Below are 21,753 nucleotides of genomic sequence, written 5' to 3'. Positions count from 1 at the left end.
GTGCATCTTGTTCTTGTCACTTCAATTATAACCTTCTTTCTTTATTTTACAGCCCACACTCAAAACTTCATGACCCAGCTCTTCACCGTATGCTTCATAAGGTAAATAATGTTCCTTTCCTTGTTAATGAACTCGAGGCTAATTTTAATCGCAGTTCATATACTTAGTTTATGCTTCAGTTAAGTTGCTGAAGTCACATTTCTCCTGTCAATAACCAGAAGGCAGAAACCTATTTTATTTTTCCTGTTGTGTTTGTTTAACTTGACTTTTCTGTTTCCGTTGTACCTGGCGGTGACACTTAGACAAGGTTGTGGGATTTGTGTCTGCATTGGGCATGTGTCCAATGTGAGTGATTGGACATTCACTCAACAAGCATATTTGCTTGGGACACAGTACGTAATTTTTTTGGTTTATAGAACTCCAACATCATGTACGGAAGACACCCGCTACTTGGATTTGAAAGGCACTTTCAATATAAGCGAATCGGTGCTGAAGTTGAAATTCCTTTGCTGGCGGTGCTCCTATTAAAAAAAAAGGTCCTGAAAACCCTCACTTTGTTGATGGCACATATTGAGACCCCCAATCACCCTCTCCCAGCTCTGGCTCAGGAAAGGGTCAGGGCCTGATCAAGTGCTTTAGGTAGGGTTCACCCATGTTATGAGAATCTGCAATGGCTTGGCTGACTTGCTAGCCCGGTAGCCCCTTAAACAAAAAATAAGAGGATTAAGGCGTGTCCTTGGTCATATGAATTCGATGAATCTGATGATATGACCAAGGGCAGTTTTGTCTATAAATTTTTGTATGTCCATCATAAGGAATACTGCATTTTATGCATTCGTTAGAAAACTGAATGTAAAATCTGGTTAGATGGCTTCTTTCACTGAGGACCAACCATGGTTTGACACAAAAAGTTAGTTACAAAGCAGAGTTTAATGTGATTACAAGGGAAGACCTAAACGAAAGCATAATTCTAAAAGCATGCTAAGTAGAGGGAAAGTCTCGTCCAGCTAACTTTATCTCCATATTAAAAAGGTACTTTTTCGGCTTTGGTACCTTTTCAGTAAATAATTGGTAAACGGGATGCATGGTACATGAAATATTTACCTGACATGTAACATAGTCTTCAGTGACAACAAAAATTATAGACGGGTGCAGTTCCTTAGGAGATAAAAAACAATTGAGGTGAAACAGTTATTTTGTCTTCTTATAATTGGTTTGGTTAATTAGTTAAGGATGCTAATTGGTGGGAAAATGTCTTTTTTTTTCTCGAAGTACAATGTTTGTTAATGAAGTTCTGTTTGGTTTCTCTTGTTTATTATTATTATTATTATTTTTTATTTATTTTTTTACCTATATTGATAGGTCATGCAAAAAGTGTTTGCGCTGTTGTTGGCCGAATTTCGTAAGTTGGGTGCTGCAATTGTGTTTGCCAACTTTTCAAAAGTTATTATAGACACAGGGAAGTCAGATTTATATGCAGCCAAAGCCTACTGTGATAATTTACTCAAAACTCTACAAACTAGGTTGGTCTCTATTTTGAGATTGCCAAGAGTTGTATCGATGAGGTTGTTTCTATTATCCTTTCCACTATAACCCTTATTCTTGTTGTAGAGACCTGTTCGAGTGGATTGAGCTTGAGCCAGTGCAGTTTTGGCATTCCTTGCTTTTCATGGATCAGGTTAGTACATTGTGGGTTCTCTTCTCTGTCCTACTTTGATTTGTTTATATTTTCCTCTTCATTCATTAATTATCCCTGTTACTCAATTTTTCTCCCCAACTTGGGGTTTGAAGTCAGTCACATGCTATGAAGCACAAATACGGATACGACACGATACGGATACATCGATATGACAAAACCTAAAAAAATAGGATACAGATGCGTCGGGGATACGGCTGTATAAATTATACATTTTTGTCACTATTCGTCTCCTAGGCATAAAAATGAAGCCATAAGAAATAAAAGAGTAGTTGAATTGCCAAAACCAAGCATTAAGTACATGTCACTGTCAAAAGTCAAAAAAGTAAGAACTGATCATCTAAAGGATTAGAATTTTATGAAAAAAAAAATACACATTAGTAGGTAATAGACTAATAGGTATACACATGCTCCCTTCGTCCCTAAATAAGTGTCCGGCAAGCAAACCTAGGCCTTACAAAAGATCCATGTTTTCCGCTAAAAAATCTAATTTTTTTTTTCCACAATCTAATAGAATTCATTGCTATTTATTCATTTGCGAAAAAAAAAAAATTTTTAACGAAACAAATGCATCTTTTTAAAGGCCTAGGTTTGCACGCCGGACAATTATTTAGGGACGGAGGGAGTAATATACTTCATATATATATGCATATATCTATATACCAGTGTATGTATTGGATATAATTTACTGTATATGTAAACAATAGAAACTCACACCAGTTACAGAGAGAAAACCTTGTGAATCAAAGATTCAAGCAATCTAGGGTTGGGAAAATATCGACTGGTTTAGGGAAAGATCTATCGATGTGCATAATTTCCTAGGTTTCATATTTCTAGTGATGCTATTATTACAATATTCCCTTTTTAGTCTGTACTTGATTCTTTAAAAATATTCATTTTAACCCCCGCCGTATCCTTAAACGTATCCCCCGCGTATTCCGAAACGTATCCAAAATTAAAAATGTTTAATTTAAATGCCGGATACTTATTTTCCGTATCCGATACGTATCGGGGCGCATCGGGCGTGTATCCGTATCCCTTGCGTATCCGATACTCATACGTGACTAGTTTCGGAGTATCCGTGCTTTATGACTCACATGAGTAGCTTCAATGTGTGAGCACTTTATACCACTAGTACAATGAACTTTCTGATTGGCTTATCGTCTACCATTTAAAACTATGTCAAGAGATTCTGAAATCCATTTGATGAATCCCAAGTGTGGTAATTGAAAGCACGAGCAAGTGAAACATGAATTCTTGCCTTTTGAGCTACAGATGGAAAATCATAATAATCCTTCCTTTTGTTTGGTTTTTTTGACATGTAAATATGAAACTAAATGCTAAAGTTAAATCACACAAGGGAATACATAAAATCGTCCGTATCCTCTGGTAATCAGCAGAGTCCATGTTTCGTTTGACCATAGAAAATCATTCTTTTAGTCCCGTGCATGTCCAATTTTGACTTCAGTTGAATGCGAGGTTACCTCTAAGCTAAACAGAAGCTAGACAGTTTTAGTGAGTTGTAAATGTAGGGATGTTATGTCTTGCCTCAGTAGCTAACTTCTGACTTCATTGCGACAACTGACAAGTACATAGGTGTGATTGTAACTTGTAACTTTCTTGATTTACCGTCCTTGTTATTTTCATTTATGCTCTTCGGATTTGACTTATCCTTGCCAAAAATAGTTGTCTTCAAAGCAACCACGTGTTCTATATTGAAGCAATAAGACAGAGCTTAGGTGGCTTGGTATCATTTTGAATGAACACTCTCTTTCTCTGAACACTACTCTGACAACTCAACCTTGTTTTATTTCTTCCTTTTCTGACAACAGGGAAAATTCAATGCTAGAATATATGTCGCAATAGATCCCTGAAGCATCTCAATGGCTTCAGGATTATGATGCCGCAGTGAAAAGATGTTTTACATTGATTCCATATTCTGATAAAATTTCCTCCCCATTTTTTGTCTCTTTATAGTTCAACTATGGCGGAATCCAGGCTAGACTGAATGGCCAATCATTAGAAGGTCTTTCTGAATCAGAAAGCGGAAGCGAGCTTGATGAATCTCAAGTAGATATTGTTTCAAGCTGGAATATTGCTGAAAACTTACCTAAGACTACTCAGGTAGGTCCCCCAACTATTTTTTTTTCCTCCTGTTACGGGTACCATTTTGAGAAAATTTGATGCAGAAAAATTAGTTTTTTTAACTGCTGGAAATTAATTGAATCATCTACTGCAAGCTTAAACTTATATAAATGTTTCATATGCTACTTCTATTTCATGTTTTTTTGGTTGTTATACAGGATCACTTCATTTTGATTGTCTCAGAATTCATATATATACCATGGAAATATGCACGAGAACAAACAGCAATTAGAGCATCGATGAGGGATGGCAACTTATGCACTCCATCAATATCTGGTGCTGCTGCTGAAAGTTTTGAGTCACACATGACAGAATATCTCAGGGAGCAGGTAAGAAATGGGATTTTGTTGTTAAAGCTTGTATAAGTTTTAGATTCTTCGTTCTGCTTAGGTTCTGGACATGTTCTCTGTGTTTTGCAGATCAGCTCTTACTTCGCAGATAAACTTCTAAGGATTGTTCGTGATGCCATTCATCAAACGAAGGGAATGAACAATCCTAGCGCTGACCAACATATGTCCTATGGACATCCACTTGTCAGTAATATCCAAATGGGTGATCCTGCGCTAGAGTTCATTAAGCATGTCTGTGCTGTTCTGGCTCTTGATCAAAATGTTCAGCATGATATTCTGGTCAGTCTCGTATCAAGTATTTTGGCATCATATGCATTTATTTGGTTATTCATGCAGTCTTTTTTCATCTGGAGGAACAAGTATTTGCGATATTAATGTAATCTCTCCCTGTATTCTCGGAGAAAGATCTGCAGCCACCTGCCAGTTTCAGCCTCATTTATTTTATTGTACACTCCCATACAGCCTCTATTTTCATTTTTGTCCTTCATCTTATTGCTGTTTTGTCTACTCTTTTTTTTTTTTTTTTTTTTTAAATCTTTCAATCTTGTGTAATGTAATAGAACCCTCTGGAATACTCACTTATCTCAATTCATTTGCTTTAACCTGCCAGTATTTGTATTTTTTTGTATTCCAACTATTTTGAGATTTATTATATGTACAAATGTATGTACCCAGATGATGCATATGCATATCTTCGAAAATTCTAACATTTGATGATTCTTGATTTGATTTTGATTGCCTTATATGCTCGTCCTAGGCTCCTGAACTGGCATTCTTGGCTTCCCTTAAGTCTCTTTACAGATCGAAATTGCTGAACCATAGTGTGTTCTGAGAATGTTACTCTAGGACGGTAGGACCCTTCAAATGCGATGAATGCAGAATAGGCATACTAATCCACTGAAACTTGAAGCGAAATTCCAGCATATCGAACATATTGTCTTCTAAAGTATGTTTTAATTGCAAAATATTTTGATGTTTCTTATTGTCCTAGAGAAGGTATACTTGTGTCCTAGAGAAAGTAAACATCTCGTGACAACCGGATCTGGGTTTCATTAGTTTTATTTTCTTTTTCTCCTACTAGTTTAATGATATTATCATGCCTCCATGCAGATCATGAGGAGGAATCTCTTAAAGTATGTGCGCGTGAGGGAGTTTGCTCCCGAAGCTGAATTTCGCGATCAGTGTCTATCCTTCACTTTGCCAAATGTCATTTGTAGGTAAGAGGTTTGGATTATGGTAATTTTTGATGGTGGAGAAATCTTCCTTACAATCCAAAGGCAGAGCCCACCTTTGTTTTCTGGACCTCAAGGAATAGTCGGTTACATTATTATGCTTGGACATATTCACATGGATTCCCTAGAAAAGTTCCTCACAGGTACAACGGACAAACAACTTGGTGAATACAGACAACTGCAGCTTAAGCAGTTGCCCAGTCTTGATCATTTCATTGATGTGCTGCACTAGAACTTTCAAAAGGAAAATGATTTACAAACAGAACTTTTGTAAGGGGTAATCGGAAACTCGTCCAAAATGATGATTGAAATTATGAGGAATAATATAAATAACTGCAATCTAGACATGTTCCATGAGCCAAAATAATAAGCATAGCCTAGAATCTAGGAAGGTTCCTAGAAAGCATCTAACTTACATTATTACACATGGAAATATTCACATGGATTCCCTGAGAAAGTTCCTCGCAGGTACCATTACATTATTACAATGGACAAACAACTTGATCGAGACTGGCTCCGACAGTATGACTCGGATGATTCCCAGCCCTTCTTCCCAACCAATAGGATTCTACATGTTTTCTTTTTCCTCTTCCTGGACTGAAGAAGATTCAATATTGCCACTAGTTGCTAATTCCAATGATTTATTATTATTATTATTTTTTTGCAGCTACTGCAACGACTGCAGAGACCTAGACTTGTACCATGACAAAGCCTTTTTGGCTCAAGAGTGGCGCTGTGGTGTGCCACAGTGTGGGCAGCCATATGATCGTGAGGCAATGGAGAATATTCTTCTTCAGATTGTACGACAAAGAGAACGCCTCTATCAGCTTCAAGACCTAGTGTGCCTAAAGTGCAACCAGGTCAAAGCAGCACACTTATCTGTGGTCTGTGCTTGTGCTGGATCATTTAGATGTAAGGACGACGTGTCTGAGTTCCACAACAAAATGCAGGTTTTCTTGAACATAGCTATCCATCAGAAATTTCAATTACTACAAGAATGTACTTCATGGATTCTTGAAATGAAATGAATTTTCAGAATAGGTCTCTTGTTTAGCTCAATGTTGTAGATGCATGATTGCAATTATTTATACCGCCCGGGCGGACATGGCTAAAAGTGGCCATTTAACTCATGATAAAGCTTCTTTCAACCATGGCTAAAAGTGGCCATTTGTAGTCTTTTTGAGTCTTTGAAGACCAGAGGGAACCACATTCCAGATACTCATGTTGCAAGACTCCTCTTGCAGGGTTCAGGAGAGGTAGTAGGTTGGTAAGCTCTATCAAACCAAACGGGTTTATCCCTAGACTAAGGGATTAACAAAATGAAGATGTTGAAAGGGTAACTTTAGAGCAAAGTCCACATGTCGGTGTCAATATTACTTTTTCGAAACTATTTTTTTGGGCTTGTAATGGTGTCAAAATTCAATATACGGCAACGCTATAGCACTGATTTAGTATTATTGCTTAGATGATAAAGTCGGAGTTTGTGGCACCAAAGATGAAAATTTCATTTTCCGGCAACAAAAGACAGCAACGGGTTCACTTGAATTTTACCATACAAATCTGTCAAATTGTGACTTAAATGGCTGGTAGACTCGCTCTTACCACTTACGACTTCTATGAGAAAACAAATATCCAAAACTGGCAGAACAAGGTGTCCTACAATAGCTTCGTAAAGGTAGAGCCCTTATCAAATCATCTCTAAAATCTGCCAATTACCTTTTGGGAAAAAAAAATGCAAGCTCCAATCCAAACTATAACCTACAATATCCATAAAAGTAAAGAAGTAATAACATAACTACATGAAAACAAATGAAATCTTCTTACTTCCAAGTTCCAACAATGGTTGACAAATGAGGAGAGTCCACACTAAATAGTAGATAATTTGCTACTACAATCTAAGCCTCTTGTTCGGACTATTTAATACGCATTGCTGCTTCAGTTCGGTACACCACCACAAGGTTTTACCAGAACTTAGCACAAGAGAATATTTGGCGATGATCTAGAAGCTCTTACTTTCACCACTATCACAGGAGCAGATACCTGCAGAGTAATCCACAAGATCGCTGCATTAAGTCTCACCAAAAGAACCATCCTTTTGTCGTAGAACCTCCGACTGGCTCATCCTTTTTTCTCTTCTCTATTCCCTGCTTCAAGGCCTCTAACCTTCTCCTGCATGCAGACAATAAATTAGAGAGGATTGAGCGCGCACACAGAGAGAGAGAGAGAGAGAGAGAGAGAGAGAGAGAGAGAGAGAGAGAGAGAGAGAGAGAGAGAGAGATTGATTGATTCAACAACTGTAGTTGGTAAAATGGAATCTAAGTGAGGCTAACATTAGTGATGGATTCACTTATGAAAAACTCATTACTTATGCGTTTAAGCAAATTAACAAAAAGTGAGTGCACTGTTTTAGTTTTCTTACCTTTCTACAACTTGGTATACCACAAAGAAACCCACTGGTCTATGGAAACCACAACAAACAATGCCCAACTTTCCAAAAATGTAATTTAGGGGGAAGTACCTTGTTAGATGCTAAATGTTACATGCATTTATGAAATTTTTAACCAATGAAACAGAGAGATGTTTCTTCTGCTTCGTGTTTGTAATCTAAATACTTGTGACAAGAACATTGTAGAGGGGATGGTCAGAATGAAGCTATAAGTATGCCACATGGAATACAGAAAACACTAATGCAAGCACATGTCGTTGAAATGTATGGATGTGTAAAATTTACTTGGTATCTGTGAGGCGCCCATGTAAACTCCATCGCTGTCGAAATCCTTCCCTGCCTTCAATTCCACTAGCCAGAATTAACCGCCTAGAATATCAAAAGTTCAAAACACAGATTATCGCAATCTATCTGCTTTACCAATCCCAAGGAATTTCGCAGTTAAAAAAATGCAACATGTGAAAGAGAAACAGGAAAAGTCACTAGCATGCTGGTTTTGGAGCTTAAATCTCTTAAAAGATAGTCTCAGGCTCTAAACATGAAATATATTTCTTCTTTTCTATATATATTTTTAAAATAGCTAGCATGGTGGATAGGGCATATGAACATTAGATGTAGCAGTCCTTATCACGATAATACCATCATAGAATCAAAGAAAATGCAAACAGACAAAAGGTAGGTAACCAAAGTCGACTTCACAGAGCATATGTTGGTATTATGCCACCTTAAACAACTTTCACAATTTGTAAAATGGTACATGATTCCATTTTCTTGTTTCATGCTTGCTGGAGGATACGAAATACCTATCCAATGACGTGACTTCTGACTCAAGCTGAACAGCTCGTTCCTTTGCTTCTTCAAAAGGCATAGATAACCCCAATTTGTGTTCGCTATCTTGAAGCTGTTGCCTTAGTTCCTTATCCTAAAGTCAGATGAACAAATTGAATTAGACAGATGATAAAACTGCAATGGATTGAGAAGACCTCCATTCACAATAAGTAGATGTTTGGACTAAAAACAGAATAATAGAACATAAAAGCGGGACCAGATGCATGAGGCTCCCACTATTCCAGTGACTCAAACTGTCACCGGGATGCAAAAGACAAGCCTTTACTTTTGAGGCCCAAACAGCCCACTAAGAGGAGCAGAAAGTAAACACAATTCTCATCTCACCCTTTTCTCCGCGCATTGCTTATATACAACAATCTCATCTTGACAAAATGGCTCAATATCATTGATTTGCAAGCCTATATCAGAAACCCAAAAAAGACAATAATCTATCAATTTTCTAGAGATAAGCATATGAGAAAAAGACCAAAAGGAGAAGATGGAAAGGAAAAAGGAAGAACTTACATAGAAAAAAGTTCCTCAATACCCCATCACATAAGTCAACATCTTCTAATACATGAGAGGCAATCTCTGGCGGAATGAGTGGTGATGGTGGTCCCATCATAAGATCATCACCGACCAAAATAGTTTCCTCCATCATTGGTTGTGAATCAACTAAAGCACACGAAGGGGAAACAACCCATAAGTACAATGCTTTCCTACGTTTTGTAGTTGTGACTGCAAGTCATAGAAGGGTAAGCCTGAAGGCAGAAGCTCAAACCACTTATCTATGAATGAATTAATAATACTGATTGGTAACCAACCAAACCGGTACAAACAACTAACAGTGACTGGAGTGGAAAATCGTTTCAAGGGGTTCGTTAATGCCTATAAGTTTTTTTCCGAACATTTTCATTTGTAAACCAACCCAAACAAATCAAGGAGGATGGCCTTGAAATACAGAGACAACAAAACCAAAACAGCAACCCCCAACCTATGAAGCCTACGCTAGATACAAATTACCGAAGCATAAAACAGCAGAAGCAGGAAAACATAACTAAAACTAAACATCACAAGGCTGGGGTATGTTGGAAAACACATTAAGGGAACCCCCATCCCAGACAAAATGCCTATAAGTACACAAGAGACTCCAAATCAATGCATACATGCACAGTACTAGACTTATGTTCTTTTCTGCAAAAAGGCCCACAAGAATCATGCCAAAATAGAAGAACTTCGAACAGCAGTGTCCAATGTCCATTCCACACTTTAAATTTAATATCAGGAAGTAAAATCCTTCAGATTAAACCCTAATGGATTTTTACTGAAGCCTTTGCCATACAAGAATTCTCAAAGAATAAGCAACACGAGATTCTCTAAAATCCTTGGAAAATTCCTTCCAAGAAAGGAATAAATCCATGGGGGTCTGCATAGTAACACTCAATCATGATTTCAAATTATAAAACCCATTACGGATCATCCTACTATTTGTCAATTATAGCTTTAACAACTTGAAAAATAACAATGGTTGCTTGCTCCCAATTTGGATAGCATTATCAGTGATGATTACCATCAAACAAAAGCTAACCAATAAAATAAAGAATCATTCTCTCCCTACTCTTTCTCAAATGAGTTGCTAAATACCGTCAGGTTTTGCGTAATGGGCTAGCATCGGAGTTCGGCTACCAATTCCGAAGTACTCTTTCTGGGTTTTTGACAACCAACAGCAAAAAACATCATGCTCTGAAACTAAGTGTAGTGTTTGCAATTACATAATTCAGAATGATTAATTTTTCTTTTTTTTTAATTTACCTAATTCTAAAGTGATGGGTGGAGAATAAAATTGGATACATAAAAAAAATGCACGTATGTCAGGTTTCACCTACCATCCATGGTTGCTATCTGTTGCTCTGATTACGCGCAGCGCCCCAGTTTCGAATTCAGAGCTCGATCAGACGTTCTAAAATTTGAGGGTCATAACCCAAATGTTAAAACAGGGATTTACCCATCAGCAGAAATGAATCAAGAAAAAAAAAAATGTATGAGAGAGAGAGAGAGAGAGAGAGAGAGAGAGAGAGAGAGAGAGAGAGAGAGAGAGAGAGAGAGAGAGAGAGAGAGAGAGAGAGATTACGGCGGAGTTCAGTGCACTTGCAGAAAACGGGTATGTCAGGTTTCACCTACCATCCATGGTTGCTATCTGTTGCTCTGATTACGCGCAGCGCCCCAGTTTCGAATTCAGAGCTCGATCAGACGTTCTAAAATTTGAGGGTCAAAACCCAAATGTTAAAACAGGGATTTACCCATCAGCAGAAATGAATCAAGAAAAAAAAAAGTGTATGAGAGAGAGAGAGAGAGAGAGAGAGAGAGAGAGAGAGAGAGATTACGGCGGAGTTCAGTGCACTTGCAGAAAACGGGAGATGGAGGCTGGACGTTGAAGCAACAGCCAACAGTGGGGTGTCTGCCCACAGGGGAATGTTTGGTGCTTTGTTAAAATATTACTCCGTACCCTATTTGGTGATTTTTTTCCTTTCTCTTTCAAATACTAATCTCATTAAAATTTTATTTTACAATTGTAATTACTGTAAAAACAGAATTTGTAATATTTTTTTTCCCACATAATTCGTAATCGATAATTTTAAAATTTACTAGTATAATCTAAAACGGATGCCCATACCAAGCACCTCTTTTACAGGCTATTATTAATATAATTTTCCCTATTTTGAAAAAAAAGAAGACCATAACTTGCAGGTGATAGTGATACTTCTTTGCTTATTTTTTGCATAAATGTTAAAATGTTAAAATTAATATTCCTAATGAAATAAAATGGCCTCGTGTGAATTGGAACGAGAATGATAAGATTTATTAATTTCAAAGGGGAAATATATGGATATGATAAAATCTTTGGTTCTCCTATCCAAACAATATGATCTCTTATCAAACACATTTGAGGAGTTGAGTTTTGTTCACCCTCCACTTAAGAGGGTGAACATTATCCTATTTTCTATTGGTTGAAATGATGTGGACTTCACTACGAAGTGATGTCATACTTACTCAAAAGTGTATTGCATGGTAAGCATGACATCACTTTGTGACGTGGTCCACATCATTTCAACCAATGAGAAAGAGGGTAATGTTCACCATCTTTTAAGGAGGGTGAACAAAATTGCACTCAACACCAAGTGATGGGGTCCGGTAATGTTCACCATTTTTTTTTAAAGAGGGTGAACAAAATTGCACTCAACACCGAGGTAAAGTTGAATCCATTAATATTTTCAGATAAACCTAATACTCCATTTAACTCTTCGACATCATTTTGATCTCAATAATTTGAAATAAAATTCTTAAATAAATTTTGAGTGACGCTTTCACATTTACTACGCGTTTCCAAATGCTAAGAGGAGACATTAGAAAAAGATAAAATTCCATATGGATGCAAACATGATTAGAAGGAAAAAAAAACATAAAACCCCCCTTGTAAGTTGGGAGTGGCAACGCGGCCGGAGAATGATTTTACACTGAGTTTCTAATTCCTAGTGAAATCTGTTGTAGTTGGCTAAATGGAATCATTTGAATCGTAAGAGGCTCTTGTGTATATATATATTTTTGCTTTTTGTGTTTGTTTTTGGGTATGGTCACTTTTGGGCCGGCCATGTAATCGTAATGACGGCCAAAGACGTGTTTACATAATTAATATCTTTCAAGAACAAGCTAAGAACATTTGTTACTGATGAAAATGTCTTTGGCGGGTATTAATTATTCAAACATGTCCTGGGCTGTCATTTTCCCAATCGTGTTTCTAAATATATATATATATATATATATATATATAGGGAGTCCTTATTTTAGTTAAAATGCGAACCTCCTCATTTCTCCCATTTTTCGATCGAATTTCGATGATCCGAGCCTGTCAATGTGTTCAGAACGTGATTTTAAGGGTACCCGCGAGAAATCGGCAAAAAAAATGACCGGAAAGGGCTTCATCCGAGCAGTTTTTGTTAGAACCGTTTGATAAAAAACAAACAAAAACTGCTCGGATGAAGCCCTTTCCGTTCATTTTTTTTTATTGATTTCTCGCGGGTACCCATAAAATCACGTTCTGAACACATTGAGCAGCTCGGATCATAGAAATTCAATCAGGAAAAAGAGGTCCGTATTTTATTAAAATGAGGTGGTCCTTACGGGAGACGAACTGTATATATATCTCTTCCTGGGTAAAAAAAAGAAGAAGAAGTAAAATCTGAAAATTCTAAATATGAAGCAAGGTGCATAGCTAGTGCCACTGGCAGGGGATTCGCGAAGCTTGTTGTGACCAAACCATGACGAACCTTTGAACGGTTGAATAAAAAATTGTTTAAATCAAATTATTTTTGGTTATTTTTTTTGCCAATTTTTTGCGGGCACCTTTAAAATCACGTTCCGAGCACATTGAGCGACTCGGATCATTAAAATTTGATTGGTAACTATGAGATTAAGAATTGAGGGTTTTTTTTAGAGATCCCCGAAATCGCTCCGTATGAATTAATATATAATTTTTTTTATAACTCAAGATGTCCAAGATAACTCATGCGCTTCTTATTCAATATATCATAAAGCATCCAATGAAGCCGTATTTAAATTGGAATCATCAATAATTGTCACTCTTTTTTTTTTTTTTTGAAACTCGTCAATTCCATATATGAAAGCCATAAGGCATTACAGAAATCATCATAAGATAAAGAAATGAACTAAAACTACCAAAACTTAGACACAGATGTCTATTACAAGTGCAGGCCTGGCGAAACGTCGGTGCATAAGAACCCGTCGCGGAAAAGATAATAGAGAATTCACAAGGACACCCAACTCAAACTCTAGAAAGCACATATAAAATCTAGAGCACGGATCTGTAATCCCGAAGAGTCACACTGGCTTCCTTGTACCAAAAACACAAATTTTGTCCTACTTAACATGTCAAATTACCAAACAGCCCTTGAATTCTCAATTCTGATGCACTTTTTAACATGAATGAAATATTTGATATCTCATGTATGCTTGGAACTGAAATTACAAAAAATGTCGTATATAATTATGTTTGGAAAAGATTACACACTGAAGGCTTTGGCTAACGTCTATATAATGCTGAGTCGTTGACTAACAACCCCTTTGCTCTGAGTAGAAATTCAGTTCGTCCGCATAAATTTTGCGATAAATTTACAGTCTTGTTACTGATAGATGCTTTTCGGTTTACAAACAAATAAGGAATGGAAAAAACCTATGCAACAGAGGGACTCACGCACGTCTGTATTCATCTCCACAGTCCCCAATTATTCTCATCAGATCTTTCCCTTTCTTCTGTACTTCTCGTATGCTGTTTACATCTTCCTCGTCGAGAACAAGTGAAAACACTGCATTTGCGTCTTTAATGTGTTCCGACAGGCCAAGCCTAACGCCCACCATCGATCCTGCCACTGCTGGCTGCAATCCCCACAAAATCATAAAGACAAAATGGGAAACGATGCAAAGAGTTCCAAGGATTGCTAGATCAGTTATTTTGAAACTCGAAGCGTTGAATTTAGCACGGACAATGGATTTTTACCTGGTCCAGAATGTATTTCACGGCAACCGTAGGAATAGAAACTCCATGTTTGGTAGCTACTTTTTTAAGGGTTTGAAGCAAAGTTTGGAATAGACTCCATCCTCCCCAAGCATCAACCATCTTCATGCACATATATGGAGTCAATTTCATAAAATGGACAAGTCAATAGATAAGTAAATTACCACCGCTTGTCACTAACAACAAAAATTGAAGTAATCTATTTTACTTCCTTGCTAAACACCATACTTGAATTTTAAGAACACTTCGTGACTGAATCATATCTATAGGTTAATGATGCTGCAAAGACGTAATGTGTAGTGATTCATACCCCCAAGCTGATCCTGAAATAGTTGATTATTTTGGAGGATTCCCGAACAATAATAATTTAAAGTTGTAGTGGGCCAAACCCAGTTATGGGCAGCCCAAACCCATTGGAGGCATGTTGGGCAGAGCGTCGGTGGGCCGTATTGATAGCCCCCCTGTTCCGTGTGGCCCAGGGTGTCAGAACCCAGGTTTGTCAGAGTTGGGCCGGACCGAAGGGCCGCCCAACCCGAAAGGGGAACCGGAAGTCAGTTGGAGATACTATCGCGGTGTCATACTGTCATGTGCTCACACGTGGGTCCGGCCATGTGTCTGCCGAAGCTTACGCGTGACGTCAGGCACACGTGCCGTGCACAAGTAGCTTGGACGTCCAGTACCAACCGTCTATATAACCTAAGGGATAAACCCAAGGAGAGGGACACCATTCCTAATTTGAGATCTATTGTTTGCTCCCATCTCTTTCTCCAAGAACAGGCTTAAGCACTCAAAATCACCACCCCACAAAAGTTTCTTTTTTCAAAACTGCAGTTGATTTACCCTCAAACCTCATTCTTGTGCAACGTCCATCCAGTATCATTTATGTACACATATAACTTGAAATCGACTTACAGAGGGTTTTTCATTGCCTAAGTCCCACATATCCGTTCCTCACAAAACCAAACAATTTCTTGATAATGAATCCAAGACTGTAATCACGTTCTGAAATGCATACCCTTTTGTACTTCTGAAGGGAAGGAGTGTTTAAAGGAGGACCAGCAAAAGGAATAGATAAGTTGGTGTCAAGGAACTTCTCCGATAATAATCCACCCATTACCGTTCCATACCTGCATATTAGTGGGCCCAGAACATTCAAATCATTTCAAGTCAATACAGATTAGACCAACATGTACCATATACAGGAGGCTGTATAATGTCTCCCCACTTTTGGAAAAAAAGAAAAAGGGATACCTCTGAGACACTCTTTTGCTATGTTTTTCTGTTAAAGGGGATATCCAACGAGCATATGATGTAAAGAACTTCATTGGAACGTTCACTAAAATGCTGCCCATTAATAGCTAGTATAATTTTGGAACTGGAATGTGTTTCATTTCAAAGCAGCAATAAATAAAAGGGCTGACCTCACGGAGGTATGGTAAATTTACTAATTTGTATATTATGCATTCAAAAATGTAATCATACATATGTGCGAATGTGTTTCATTTCAAAGCAGCAATAAATAAAAGGGCTGACCTCACAGAGGTATGGTAAATTTACTAATTTGTATATTATGCACTCAAAAATGTATTCACATACACCAACACTCATGTGACACACCCACCCATGCACCCATATATATATATATATGTGTATGTAGAGAGAGAGAGAGAGAGAGAGAGAGAGAGAGAGAGAGAGAGAGAGAGAGAGAGAGAGAGAGAGAGAGAGACGTTATAAGTTTTACTCCTGTAAGCTGACACAGTTCCGCCATTTTCTGTTGTGGACGCATGTCAACAAGGGAATGTTGCACCTGAAAAAGCAGCAGACATTCCTCAGCAACTGAGTCTGCTAGGGCTGTGTTTGGAATTGTGGATTCATGGAGGGATTTAATCGCACCAGGAAGGAAAGGAAAACATGACAAGATACCGGTGGTGGACAACTTTCATCCACAAAACCACGACCCAAACACAGCTACATGTGGATATGTACAAAATTTACAATTAATGTTGTCAACTTACCTGATTACTAACAACTGGAATCCCATTCTCCAAGATTATATGCAACCTCTCCGTATCGAAGTTAGTCAAAGCAACAGTCTTGATCTTACCTGCATGCCAACCACTGAAGTAATCCAGTCTAATCAAGAAATTTGGACTTCCTCAAGCAAATGAAAAGTAAAATAAAAGAAAAGCAACCTTCTTCTTTGAGATCTGTAAGGTGTTTCAGAGCATCAATATAGCCGGTATTAGAGTAATCCCACCTGTTTCGAGTATAAGCTACAGAAGTCAGCAAGGAAACCAGACATTTTTTTTTTCCTCCTCGAAGTATAGATGACAGAATAAGATCTAGCCAATATAAGAGCTTAGAGCTGAAAGGAATTCTCTTCAGCGACTGAAGCAATTTCTCAAGGCCCTATGACTTGAGATGGATACTTCATTACCATCTGAACACAGATTCGGGAACGGATAAATTTTAATTGAGTCGCACATGAAAGGGACAAATTTCAAGTGGGTTGAACGGTCCCATTACATAACAATTATTTTTTGTATAAAATTACAAAGAACTTGCTCAGCGCTCTGAATCAAGTAAACATAATCAAGAATCGAAGTGGAGGGTACTTACTAGCAAAGCTGCTTTTAGTAATTGAAAATCCAAGTTATGGAGCAGATGGTGCCAATACTCCTAGTTTTGGTACATAACAGTACTGACTATTGTCACATTAACAAAATTCAAACTCTCACAACCAATGTTCTGAATATCGTATCGGTCAGGGTACCGGTTTTTCTACTGGTACGGTACGTACCGGTACCGGTCAAATACCGGGTACCGTTTCGGATTGATCGCTATTAGTGTTATTTTCCTACTTAAAAAAAATTTATAGTATAATATACACTTTTTTAAAATAAAAAAAATAAATAATCCGGTATTTGTCCGGTACCGTCCGGTATTTGCCCTGTACTGTCCGGTATTTGCCCGGTACTTGAAAAAAATATAAATTTAAAAGTAATCCGGTACTGTCCGGTACCAACCGGTATGTCCGGTACCGACCGGTACGGCCGGTACCGACCGGTATTTGAGCCAAAACGAAATTAGAGGTGTAGGGTACCGGATTTGGTCAAAAACGGTACGTACCGGCCGGTACGGAACGGTATTAATAACATTGCTCACAACAAGGAAGATCAGCTTCCCGTCTACATTGTACAAAGCAGATATAATTGAGACAATCCTTATTACACTAATAACGCCAAACAAATTAATATCATCACATATTTCTCTTCATCCCTTTATGGAATTTTTCTTTCTTAGAGGATGGAGTCCAACCAACTATATAGTTAAAACCGAATCAATGATTGAACTTCATCCACACTGGTTTTGAAGATAGATAGAGTAACATATCACAGTGAACAATACTTGTAGCTAGAATAACAAATCATACAAACATTAGCAGCGAGGAGAATCGCAATACCAGTGGAACTGAAGCATGTCCAAGGCTTCAACATCCATTCTCTTTCGTGAGACATTGACGCTCTCACGGACATAACTACTTGTCATCTTAACCGGTGGTGGCACCCATTTGGTAAGACTGCAGAACACAATATAATGCGTGATGATTGGGGGAAATCCAACTAATACAGTGACGCCTCAAACAATTCATTATATGCTCTCCTCATTCATATTAGAATCTTGATCCTACAAGTGCGCTAAGATGAACATGAAACTGGTTCGGTGCAACAGACCCATTCAACAGTATAGAGAACCAAAATACCAGTTTAACATCAAATTAACTCGGGTTGTAACTCACCCTTTGACAGACTCCAATAACTCTGGTGGACGCTCGCGACGGACTCGATTAATGAAGATGCCATAAAGATCTTCGGCAGGTCCATCTGCGAAATCAAAAAAATTTCATAAAGCCACCTAAAGATTACTTGTAGGCTCTTTCACGCAAAATATCAATATCATCGAGCAAATACAATTTTGAAACCTAATCGGTGCTATTAACTCATGTAAGGGCTAAGGCCAATGCATATGGGTCATTGCCCGACTTTAAATGGGTCTGCCTCTAATGGAGGGTGGTGGAATAGGGATAAGTTGAGCATCTTGAGTTTAAAAAAGTACAGACTAGAAGTTGGTGGCGTATCCAACAAAATCAAAGCTGAAATCTACCACAACTACATTTCTGTGAAATCAAGAACAAGAGGTTATTGAACCCTCAACTTATTTTGTTATTTTGCATTTTTTTTTTCAATATGGAATATATATTTCATAACAGAAACACTGTCAAGTGCAACGAGAAACATACTAACGGTCTCTTTCAAGCCTTTCAACCAGTCGATACGACCCCCAGAAACTAAAGTAGAAATTAATATCCTAAACTCCATAGCATCAGGTAACCAAGTATGCAATCCTATCTGTGCAGATTTCTGTGCCGATTTCCAACAACAGCAATAAAAAGTAAAATAGAAGTAAGAGTTGTGGCATTCAATCTAATTGCAAAAAATCCAAGAACTTTTGGGGACACTAGCACAAGCAAAAATGATGGAAAAGCCTACTGTTTGAAAGAGAGTAAAACGACCAAAAATACCAAGGGCTAATCCAACCTGGATCAATAGATAGGAATCCGAAGATGAAGAGAGAAACAAAGAATACCACTATTTCCAAGAAATAAAGAATACTACTGTGGAAACAAAAATTTTGAGAGAACTCATTGCACGATCTCCTAGATCACCAACCAATTCAAACCTGTCTAGCAAAAACTGATGATATAACAAACCAACATTTCTATCTCGCGGGTGTCTTACATATATCAGCCATATCAAAAGTAGTGAGCCCAGAATCAGCATATTTAAGCATAGCATCAACTGCGCTATCTCGCTCAATTCTTCCCCACCCACCACTAGTCTGCCACATTCCATTAACAACCCTGCAAATATCCAATGAATCTTTCCCATTCTTAACTACAACACGCCGCTTATCTTCAGTTGCCACACATTGGATTGGTCTTAAAGAAAGTCTTCTTATCTGAGGTACTCTCTTGGTATTTATTTTGATTGAATTTAAGGTGAATTTGCTGAAGGAGTAGTTTAAGAGCTCTGTCATTCCTAGAACATGGAGAGAGAGAGAGAGAGAGAGAGAGAGAGAGAGAGAGAGAAGGTAGTTAAGTACATGTGCTACAGTGCTACTGGCCAAAGAGCATGCAAGAAGGAATTTTAATCTTATTAGTGCTTTTATCCTATCTGCTTTGATGTCCCAGCTCTCTACCATGTGTTGCATTTAAAATAGAACCTTTGCCTAGATACCCTTGTTTTTTCAGAGGCTTTTTTTGTAGTTTTGTTTTGTTCGCCCATTTCACTTTCCCTTATTCACTCCTTGCCACACAATTTTGATTCTTTTCATCCATGGCCCAACTATTGCAGCCATCAATCATGTACCTCAAAAATTCAGCTTCACTAGTTTTGTGTGTAAAAACAAAAGGGAAAAAAGGAAATTGAACTTTATGCAACACGAGTCAATGATATAGTTTTGCTACAAACAAAAACAGTTTTGGCATTATCACTCCCTGTAAGAAAATAAGAAAAAAAATTCTTGTTCTCCAAACAATTGTAACTTGTAACCACCACTTATCATGTTTTAAGGGATTCGATTTTCGCAATCCCTTTTACCCTTCTTACTCTTTTTTTATTCTTACTCATATAACATAAAATCAATAAAAGAATAGTAGTGTAGATATTCAAAAAAGAGAGCGCTAGTGCAAAAAGAAAGTACAAAAACCACTATCCATGTTAAAATTGAAAAGCAAGTACTAACATAGAAGAAAAAATCCTCGACTTTTCCTTTTCTATTTTTTAATAAATAGTATAGTTAAATTCTTTTTTTTTTTGAAGACAAAGGCATTAAAGTATGGGGTAACTATCCCTATTTTTTTCCTACCCCAAATTAAAAACTACGAAAAAATGATGTAATGAAGGGAAATAAAAGGGTCCCGTCACTCTAAAACATTAGAGGACACGTGTCTAGTTCAAGAGGTAAGATAAAGTCACACCAAACATCAGAAAAATGCGCACACAGCCCACTCAGTAAACCCCAAACCATAAAGCCAACAATTACAGAGAGAGAGAGAGAGAGAGAGAGAGAGGGGATTGAAGTTACAGTGGTCGGCCATGTCGAAGGTAGAGAGGCCGGCGTCGGCGTACCGGAGCATGGCCTCGACGGCGTCGTCCCGGTCGATTCTGCCCCACCCGCCGCTCGTCTGCCACATCCCATTCAACACTCGGCATATCTCGATCGAATCGTCCCCGTTCCTCACCCTGACCCGCCGGTTCTCGCCGACCGCGACCTGGCACCGGACCGGTCTTGCCCCCCCGAGTCTGCGCGAGTCGGGACCGGTCCGAGATTTGGTGCGCCTGGTTCCGATGGCGCTGAGGCTGGAGAAGGCGTGGTGAATTGTAGCTGCCATTAAAGCGTTGTTTTTTTACTGTACTTAGAAAAACGGAGATAAGCCCTTTGGCGCCTCGACCGCTTATTTGTTCGTTCCCTATGAAAAAGAATAGGGAAAATTTCATTTTAACCCCTGACTTTCACTCAAATCACACAAAGACACCCGATGTTCCCCCTACTGTCAATCTCCAACCCAGAACAAACGGAAAACGCTGGCAGATACAATTTTTTGCCATAGGGCCAAAACATGCCAATTGCGTAGAGCTTTTTGGCCCGTGTTCTTCCGAACTTTGCATTGACGAGAGAAAAATACCTCTGAATTTTTGCAACATTGGATTAAAATCCATCTATACTAATATATAAATATTTTTTATCGGCATAAATTTTTATTAATCTCTGCAAACTTACAAAGATTAAAAGGACAAGGTCAAAAAAGAAATTAAAATTATTTAATCTCCACACTACCCGAGACCCAAATGCTATTACTGAGACCAACCAAAGCCTAGTATATATTAAGTAAAAGGATCCTTTAGTTAGAAGGTATAACATGAGGACAAGGGTTGTCCTTTATTGGTTGGCTTGTTAATAATTTGATAGAATAACTTAGGTTGCACCCCGAACTGCGGCACTTTGTGTTGTGGGGGCGGAGTTATAACATATAACATTGTAATGTTATATGTTCTTGCGTAACATTATATGACGTTATATATTCTCCTGTTGGTTGTTTATAAATATCATTATGTTCTGTGAAGATGTATGGTATTTTATCATTTTGTTCGGTTGTCATTTTGCTTTGTGAATATATATGGTTATATATTCAGGTCTATAAGTCGCTGCGCGGACCTATTCAATAATATAAATTTAGTAGTTTATTAATTTTTGTGTATAAATATATGTTATTTTTATTTGTATGTATAACCATTTTATAAAAAGATATGGTATGTTCTCCGTATATGAGACACATATACGGAACATATATCATTAACCTAAATGATGGTTATTTGTGTATCTAACGTTATTGTTTGGTTTCT

The 21,753-nt window shown here is 37.9% G+C and overlaps 3 protein-coding genes across 5 annotated transcripts in view; 1 reads left to right on the top strand and 2 right to left on the bottom strand.

The window, feature by feature from the left end:
* The window catches only part of LOC131326500 (DNA polymerase epsilon catalytic subunit A-like), a 30,689-nt gene extending 24,226 nt beyond the window's left edge, over nucleotides 1-6,463 (top strand). Inside the window, exons 42-49 of one of the 2 annotated variants that reach the window (XM_058359299.1) lie at nucleotides 53-101; nucleotides 1,363-1,523; nucleotides 1,612-1,678; nucleotides 3,674-3,820; nucleotides 4,000-4,170; nucleotides 4,261-4,470; nucleotides 5,302-5,408; nucleotides 6,091-6,463. In XM_058359299.1, the coding sequence (XP_058215282.1) occupies nucleotides 53-101; nucleotides 1,363-1,523; nucleotides 1,612-1,678; nucleotides 3,674-3,820; nucleotides 4,000-4,170; nucleotides 4,261-4,470; nucleotides 5,302-5,408; nucleotides 6,091-6,451 (1,273 nt within the window). In that variant the 3' untranslated portion in view covers nucleotides 6,452-6,463. The remainder of the gene's footprint in view (nucleotides 1-52; nucleotides 102-1,362; nucleotides 1,524-1,611; nucleotides 1,679-3,673; nucleotides 3,821-3,999; nucleotides 4,171-4,260; nucleotides 4,471-5,301; nucleotides 5,409-6,090) is intronic. The other variant, XM_058359300.1, reaches the window with a different exon arrangement.
* Nucleotides 6,464-7,172: 709 nt separating this feature from the next.
* On the bottom strand, nucleotides 7,173-11,633 carry LOC131326501 (uncharacterized). Of its 2 annotated transcripts, XM_058359301.1 has the most exons (8): nucleotides 11,082-11,633; nucleotides 10,829-10,952; nucleotides 10,584-10,657; nucleotides 9,223-9,372; nucleotides 9,043-9,116; nucleotides 8,673-8,791; nucleotides 8,155-8,238; nucleotides 7,173-7,592 (listed from the first exon to the last, which is right to left on the bottom strand). In XM_058359301.1, exons 3-8 carry the CDS (start codon nucleotides 10,588-10,590, stop codon nucleotides 7,499-7,501), a joined length of 528 nt encoding a protein of 175 aa, XP_058215284.1. In that variant the 5' UTR covers nucleotides 10,591-10,657; nucleotides 10,829-10,952; nucleotides 11,082-11,633; the 3' UTR covers nucleotides 7,173-7,498. The 2 variants fall into 2 exon arrangements, with proteins under 2 accessions (XP_058215284.1, XP_058215285.1); XM_058359302.1 differs by lacking the exon at nucleotides 10,584-10,657 and having other exon boundaries at nucleotides 10,879-10,952.
* Nucleotides 11,634-13,686: 2,053 nt separating this feature from the next.
* Nucleotides 13,687-20,562, bottom strand: LOC131326671 (flagellar radial spoke protein 5). Its single transcript, XM_058359530.1, is given in 10 exon segments — nucleotides 13,687-14,148; nucleotides 14,270-14,389; nucleotides 15,303-15,414; nucleotides 16,015-16,094; nucleotides 16,303-16,391; nucleotides 16,480-16,544; nucleotides 17,751-17,867; nucleotides 18,087-18,171; nucleotides 20,435-20,519; nucleotides 20,521-20,562. Coding segments are annotated over 10 exon segments (981 nt in total). The 3' UTR covers nucleotides 13,687-13,962.
* Nucleotides 20,563-21,753: the final 1,191 nt, after the last annotated feature.

The sequence above is a fragment of the Rhododendron vialii genome, chromosome 5a (genome assembly GCF_030253575.1).
Source record: "Rhododendron vialii isolate Sample 1 chromosome 5a, ASM3025357v1".
NCBI classification, from domain to species: Eukaryota; Viridiplantae; Streptophyta; class Magnoliopsida; order Ericales; family Ericaceae; genus Rhododendron; species Rhododendron vialii.
The sequence above is the reverse complement of the archived record's forward strand: the minus strand, read 5'-3'. Positions and strand labels throughout refer to the sequence as shown.